The sequence below is a fragment of the Periophthalmus magnuspinnatus genome, chromosome 5 (genome assembly GCF_009829125.3).
Source record: "Periophthalmus magnuspinnatus isolate fPerMag1 chromosome 5, fPerMag1.2.pri, whole genome shotgun sequence".
Classification (NCBI taxonomy): domain Eukaryota; kingdom Metazoa; phylum Chordata; class Actinopteri; order Gobiiformes; family Gobiidae; genus Periophthalmus; species Periophthalmus magnuspinnatus.
Genome location: NC_047130.1, coordinates 2,120,549 through 2,128,292, shown reverse-complemented (window position 1 = coordinate 2,128,292; position 7,744 = coordinate 2,120,549). Strand labels below are relative to the sequence as shown.

The 7,744-nt window shown below is 39.1% G+C and overlaps 1 protein-coding gene across 1 annotated transcript; it reads right to left on the bottom strand.

Moving 5' to 3' along the window:
• Nucleotides 1-5,032: 5,032 nt before the first annotated feature.
• Nucleotides 5,033-7,684, bottom strand: LOC117370511 (inhibin beta B chain). Its single transcript, XM_033965954.2, has 2 exons — nucleotides 7,258-7,684; nucleotides 5,033-7,002 (listed from the first exon to the last, which is right to left on the bottom strand). Exons 1-2 carry the CDS (start codon nucleotides 7,574-7,576, stop codon nucleotides 6,221-6,223), a joined length of 1,101 nt encoding a protein of 366 aa, XP_033821845.1. The 5' UTR covers nucleotides 7,577-7,684; the 3' UTR covers nucleotides 5,033-6,220.
• Between the last annotated feature and the right edge of the window lie 60 nt (nucleotides 7,685-7,744).

Genomic DNA, 7,744 nt, shown 5'->3' with positions numbered 1-7,744 from the left:
AGACTTGAGCTGGAACATTTTAATTCCTTGAAAGAAATACGGAAAAAAAAACAAAAAAAAAACAAACAAACATTGGCACCCTTTGCTGCAGCAATTGGAAAAACACTCACTTCTTATTCAGACTTGTACATAAATGTGACAAAGTTGGCAAGGCAGTGAAAATCAACAAAAGTAATTATCACAGCAATCAAGAATGTTGTTTGATTTACTGTACGCTGTAACTATTGTTCCTATTCAAACTTTGTAACCATGTTATGCTGTTGTTCCTAATCAACATTTCAAATTTAGTAGTATGGCATGGGGTTGGTGTTGGTTTATTAGTTTTTATATTAACAATGTGCCCAGTCCCAGATCCAATTCTCTGGCTGCTTAGGGCTGCTGAAATAATCACTGAGTTGATGAGAGATAAAAATAAACAGATACAACACTATTTTTTTTAAACAACAGTGATTGAACAGCAATGTTGAAATACATTTTGTGTGTCCTGAACCTGAAGACATATACTCCCTCCAGCAGAGTTCAGAAAAGATATTGCATTTATTTCATCCAGCATTAGGTCACCCCTCAATATATTGCTCTTAGTTGCCATTCAGAGCTAAGACTATGTGGGAGAAGATGGTAAATCCAATAATTATAAAGGTATTTGCTTGTCCTCTAGTGGATGCTCTCTTGTTCTGTCACTATTGCTCGTTGAGTGTAACAGTGAAACATTTTTGACTCTGTTGCTGCAGGTTCAGTATCAAAGGGCTATTCTATGTCCACATGATTAGTAATAAGGCTCTATGCTTTCATATTTAAACAGCCGATGTACTTTTTTCAAGCAACATACTTCCAACAGTACTGATCCTGTATGGAATGAGTGAAAAACTAGTGATTTGTATTGCGAGTGAGCCCTCGTGAGATTGGATATAGCATAGTAAAGATCTGTCTGATAATGTGCATACCCATGTTTTTTTTTTATTTACACTCATCTCTTCCATTCACTTTGAGTCTTAAATGTTATGGTGTATTTTGTAGATCCCAAGTATCCCCAGGGAACTATCCTGGAGACACCTTTTTGCCATTGTCTGCACTTTCCAAAGCCTTGTAGTCATAGGTCTTTACAATCGTGATTAAACCATTTGGGTGTAACATCTAACAACCAGTAGTGAGATATATATATATAAATATACTCATACTCTGGCTGCTTGTGTCGTAGCAGCATGTTCTGTTGTGGAGATTAAACTGTCGATGAACTGCAACACGCTTTAAACTGTCTTTTGTTTGTCAGATTTATTAGACGGGTGCGGTGCCAACAGTCTGAATGGTCCAATGAGCAACGCCTAGGGATTCAAGCGAAGACGGCAAGTGCCAAGAAGTATCAACATGTGCTGGTAAGTGCAAATTATCGCCTTATGGAATGACTGTAAGACATTCAAAGTCTAAGTCACAAGGTTTAATACGGTTAGTGTAGCAGGAAACAGACAAAATGTATAAGCAATCCCATTTAATCCTGTGAGCAGTGTAAGCTTCATTAAACTATTTTGGTTGGTCACAGTTAAAATATATATAAACAACAGGTGCTACGCTATGCAACACATTACAACAAACAACCGCAATGATGTTTACTTTGAGCCTATAGATCAAGCTAAGACATACGAGGGTCATTCAATAAATAAGGTGAATTTTTTGGTATAAGGACTTTTAATACAGTTACAAGCTTACTTTTTTTTTTTTTTTTTTGATTTACTTTACTTGTTTTTCACATGGATTTAATTTTTTTGCAGATTAAAAAAAAAAACACTTTGAGAGTTTTGGCGATTAACAAAGATGGCCAACCTAGAAGCATGCTCCAGGATTGAACAGCGGTCAGTTATCAAGTTTTTGGTTGGTGAAGGGTGCAAACCCGTTGAAATTCATAGGAGAATGTCAACTGTGTATGGTTCGATCACCTCAGGAGACCTCACTTCTGTAGGCCTCCCAGAAGCTGGCATAAAATGGTTAGTCGGTTAGCAACACTGGAGTAAAACGTGATTGACCACTATAAAGTAGAGGTCTGTTAATCGGATTCCTCATCTCAGGCTAATTAGAATCTGTGACCGTCAAATGCAGCGCCCTCATGTGGCAAATGCCTTTAGAAAATAATCACACCCAAGTTCACACTGAGCAACATGACTTAAGTAAAAATAATAGTATAGTATAATAATATATAATAGTATAATAATATTCTACTCCCATGCCACTCACTTCTGTTAATTCTACTGTTGCTAATATTTTTACCAGTACTATTCCTGCTACTGTCACTAATACTATACTTGTTAAGAATGACTATTTGCTGCTACAGTTACAATATATTATACTGCTTTTTACCATGGATACTGCTCATATTATTAACTGCTGCTCTCACGTACAATTATGTTACTATTACAACTACTGAACTGCTATTGCAGCAACTTGTATGGAACTTGTATGGACTAATGCTATTGCTGTTACTACAACTTTACACCTGTATTCATACTGCTAAATATTATTACTCACTTGTTCTACTGGTTAATATTGCTGCTTGCACTACTGCGTGTACGTTACTGCTACCACTGCTGGTAATACAACAAAAATAATTGGCTGATCTGGAGAGACAAAATCAAGCCGAGGCTCTCTGTATTCAGCCATGTTGCGGTTGTGTCTGCCTGGGTGAGAATTACAACAAACTGTCACTGGTGTGAGCCAAGCACAGGACGGCAGAGTGTGAGGCTGTAGGAAATTGTTGGGTAACACGGCTGTTCTGATGTAACAGAGATTTAAAACAGGTAAGTGGGTTTGGCGTAATGGGATCAGCCTGTGGATTTAAAAGTTATTTGAAGTTCTGAGCGAGGAACACTTAACATTACTTTCTCACAGGCCATGCTTAATCATCTCATCACTTAAGAGCTCATGACAAGGACTATCTGTTGAAATGTCACTGTCATATACGATGTGAGTACATTCATTTCAATTCAATTCAGTTTTATTTTTCACAATGGTCAACGTTTGTAAGGCACACACATACACTCATTCATCTCCACTGGAACAAAATGGCCTAGTGTGATGGATTATTTGTATTTTTTGCCCTCCTAATGCAATAATATTAATTTTAAAATGGTACAATAACATTTTTGAAACTGTTAACTGACTAGCTAACATGAGCGTTGAATGAACAGATACTATGTTGATAAATGCTCTCAATAGTCTATAGTTTTAGTTGCTCATCATCACTAATCATCTTCACTGTCATCGCCTAGTTTACCTGGTCCAGGAGAGAGAGTGTCCTGTCCTGACTGCACCTGCGGGATGAGGGAGCGTCCCGGTGGATTTGTGGGATTGTGAGTGGAGTGAAGGATTAGGGCTTTAGTGGCACATGGTAAACAGTGGCTCTGTGGGTCAGTGTGTCAGTGTATCAGTAAGTCAGTAGGCTTTCATTTCTCAGTAGTAGGTCAGTAGGTGGTTATCACTAGAATCGGCCTGCTCGGGCCTCTCACTTGTAAGCACCACGCCATTACACTCTTGGGCGTATTATTGTCATTTATTCAGCACCATTTACTTACACACACAATATTCAGGTGAATTGTCTTGCCAGAAGAGAAAACAACAACATGCAGTGTTTGGAGCTGGGATCGAACCTTCGGATTGTGGAAAATACTCTAGTCTAAACACTCAGCCGCTGCCATGGAACAAATTCTGCTTATTTAAAAGTACACTATGTAACTTCTGCTGATGAAGTGTCCACCATCGGCTTTTTAAGCGAGATATCATTGGCTTTTCTAGAATTTCTCACAGTAGTTATAGGTCAAAACTGGAACATTCCATGTAAAGCATAAACATCACTTTGGAGCAAGTGTCCACCCACCAAAAATGTCGCATTGTGCATCTTAGTGTAACGTATTTGTTTGATTTTAAGAAGTGCATCAGGTAAACAATATATGATGGAATATGATAAATGGCTAAAGGTTATGTCATATTATGTGTTATCTGATGTTGGATTCTTGTCTGTGTTTTTATTATTAGTTTGTGAGTCTTTATTGTCAAGATGTCAACAAATCAACCAAAAGTTTTTTTAAACTTTTTTTTTTACTTAGAATGTAAACTTTGTTAACTTATGAGGACAGATATCATATAAAAAATTCATCAGTTTACATTGTCTGGTTATAGTCCATTTTGGATGGCGAAACCTCCGTTCACCTCCGGCTGGACAGGGGGTGTTGGCCAACTTTGGCATAGGGTCAAAAAAATTTCGAACTAAGGGCAGCAGCAATTGTGAGTCACTTGTCAAACAATAATCAGTGTAGATGAAAAAGATTTACGCAGATTTTAAGAATGTAAGTTATGCGAGCCTAATTACAAAAATCAATTAAGATGAACAATTGTCATTGTTTGGAGTCCATATGAATTTGTGGTGGATGAAAATGGCACCATGCCAGGAGAATGTGACAGCCGTTGACCAAACAAACACAGACGGTCCATGAAGCCACTTGACTGTTTGAAAGAGCAAGCACAGCCTTTGCCCCACAGACGCACTGCCAGGAGCCATGCCAGGCCACTTTCTCAATATGAAATTTGAATATGTGATATTAGGCTTGTCACCATCATATATTTCTATTTTCTATATCATTCAATAAATGATAGACTGAACAATCTATTTTGGGGCTCAATATTTATCATGCATATATTTCATTTGCACTACAGGGAATTTTGTTAGTTATTTTTTGTAGTGCGATAAAGTTTGAGCTGTAGAATGTTCTACTTCAGTTACTCATTACAAACACTAACTACTCACAAAACGAGTTACAGGATTATCCTGATTTAAGATTATTGTGTAAGTGGTGATTCAATATTATGGTTTATAATGATTTTCTGTAACAATACTTTAAGTCTTCTGTTCAAAGAGTGTTAGTTTAACAGGTCTAAACGGTCTATATCCCAATAATAATTAACTGCTATTGCTTAACGATGCCTATTCAGACTCATGAGATATTCTGTTGCTGGTGCATTTCTCATAAGAATGAGGTACTGTTCATTTAGTGCTGATTGACAAGTATTTATTTATCAAAATACATTTTTTTCAGTTTAAAACATTCGCATATACACATTATACTCAAAATATAGCATTATATAAAAATAAACATACACTTCATGTTCACATGAACAATGACACAACATTTACAGAGAACATTCTGTTTATTATGTACATGCTTAGGCAGCAGCCCCCTGAGTTTAGGTTTTAACATTATATATATATTAGGAAGATAAAGTGCTTTCTGCATTTTCTCAATCTCTTACATTGCTTACTATACTAAATTGTATGTCATGTTGTAGTTTTGAAATTGTTAAGAGTGCCTCACTGTTTTGAATAGATTTGAATATCTCATTATATAAAGACAGCAGAGTGACGACAGAATTGGCCACGTGCTGTGGTGCATGGCTGCTCAGTGTTTGCCTGTGAATCAGGGAAGTTGCCCTGGGTTCATATGGTGTCAGAACTATTACCCAACTGATTACCTGTGCAAATACTGCTGATGTTAGCATGGGCTTCCCAGCCAGAATTAACCAGCTGGAATACAACAAATGCTTTTATCCAATAGAAAAGGACAGGCACTAGGAAATGTACTGCTATGAAGTATCACAGAAGTGAACACATCTCTTTGGTCTAAATATGCACTTGAAAGGCACATTCCCTTGAAACCTTCATGGGAAGTGGTTCCTGAATGGTGGGTGAGGACCCAGCAATTAAAAAAGAAAAATAGTAAAACTTTCTAACTGTTGTAAAATGTTACAAACAATCTGAAACATATTTTGGAAAAAAAAAACAAAAAAAACAAAAAACAAAAAAAACAACAACAACATAAAGTGGCTGTATAAAAATAAGCAATCCAAAGCCTTTCATTAGCAACTGTTAAGAGTAAATTATCATTGTTTAATATCAAAATGTGTCTAAAACTTTTGAGGACATCTCAGCAAACACATTACAAACTTGTTTGTACCTAGAAGAGTTTACTGGATATGTAAAGAGATTGTCAAAGCAGCATTAGTAAATAGAGTAAGGAAAATTCACCTACTGAAAAGTAAGGTGAATGCAGTGTGAAAATAGTTTGTGGCTGAAATCACTGGACTTGTAGTTGTTGACATGAATGTAAGCTGCTATTTGGCTGCAGGTGTATGCACAAGTGACTGTGCTATAGTACCCTAAAGTAATGACACTGCCATGAGTCTATGTACATCCACAGGACTCCACAATCATGTCTGGCACGTCCGTTTTGACAATGCTATGCTGAGAATTGAAGTACACCATGGAAAGTGGGCGGCGCTCGGTAGGGATGCAGCATGAGGAGATGGCCGTGTGGATGCCGTTGACTTTGAGCTGGCTGAAGACTGTGGCATGAAAAGAAGAGGCAATTCCGGGAGAACCAGACAAGTGCTGAGGACACTGGCCCATGCAGTAGTTCATGTGGTAACCCTCAGGTGCAATGATCCAGTCATGCCACTGTATGTCTTTGAACTTGATGTAGAAATCTCTTTTGCAGCACACGGTGACGTCATTCCCACAGCGCAGAGAACGCTTCCTGAGTGAGCGTTTGGAGTGGTCATCACGCAAGCGCACCTGAGCCACCAGGAAGGGCTGGAAGGGGGTGTCCCCTGTCCTGTCCAGGGAGCAGAGGTTCTTGCCATTTTCCTCACAGCTAACCTCAAAGCGAAGCCTGTGCTGGCCACCATCCAGAAAAGTCTGTAGTGTACGGGTGATGGAGAAAGTGTGCCAATTACTTTCTTTAACTTCAAGCATCTGCTCTATTACCAGGCTGCTGTTAGAGCTCTGCTGGCCCTGATTTGCAGATAGGAAGACCCTAGCAGGCAGGCGGGAATCTCTGTAAGGGTCCTCAGAGGAGCGCACGTAGATCCACAGAGAGGCCTGCAGCACCTGGACACTGTGGCCCTGCTCCTGGAGGAACTGGAAGGCAAGCTGTAGGCTTTCATCCTCAGTACTCCGGGTGCTATCTGTGACAGGAGAGACATGTGTCAGCGCTCACTTATAAATACTGTTTATGACACAGGTGTAACTTACAGCTTTTCACCACCTTAGTTTTGCCATGACTCAAAGAACAGCAAATATTTTGCTATATAAACCTCATGTACCTACAGAAACATACTCACACAGACACACACGCACGCGCGCGTAGCACACACACACAAATTAATAAACTTATTCCCTGTGTGAACAGAATTTTTACTTTTGACATGTATTACACTTACTTATATCTGCAAAGCTGACTACTTCATAGCCTTGGTCTTTGAGTGGTAAACTGTTGTCCAGCTCCAGTGTACCATCCTGTCTGACGCGTCCTGAGTGCAGTTTGCGCAGCGCAGTGAGAAGCGCCGCACGAGGCACGGTTTGAGTGATGTTTGGTCTCTCTTTCAGGTGCAGTTTGTCTAAAAGTTGCTGCTTCGCGAATTCCACCATCAGCTTTTCTTCTACATCCTTTTCCAAACCACAGGACACACACCCGGAGGAAACGTCAACCACCAGGATTGTCATAAGAAGAAATAAGGTAGAAATGATCGATACCGTCATGGTGAGAGTGGATAATATCTGCCTTAATCACTGGCGCTGGCAAAAGGTATGAAGAACAAAACGTTTCTTTCTATATGTTGTTAGTAATGTTGAAAAGTTTGTCCTCTTGGCAGCTGGTGTCCGTGAAGAGTGAAGTTTGGAGAAAGGTGTGCCCTTTACACTCCCGAT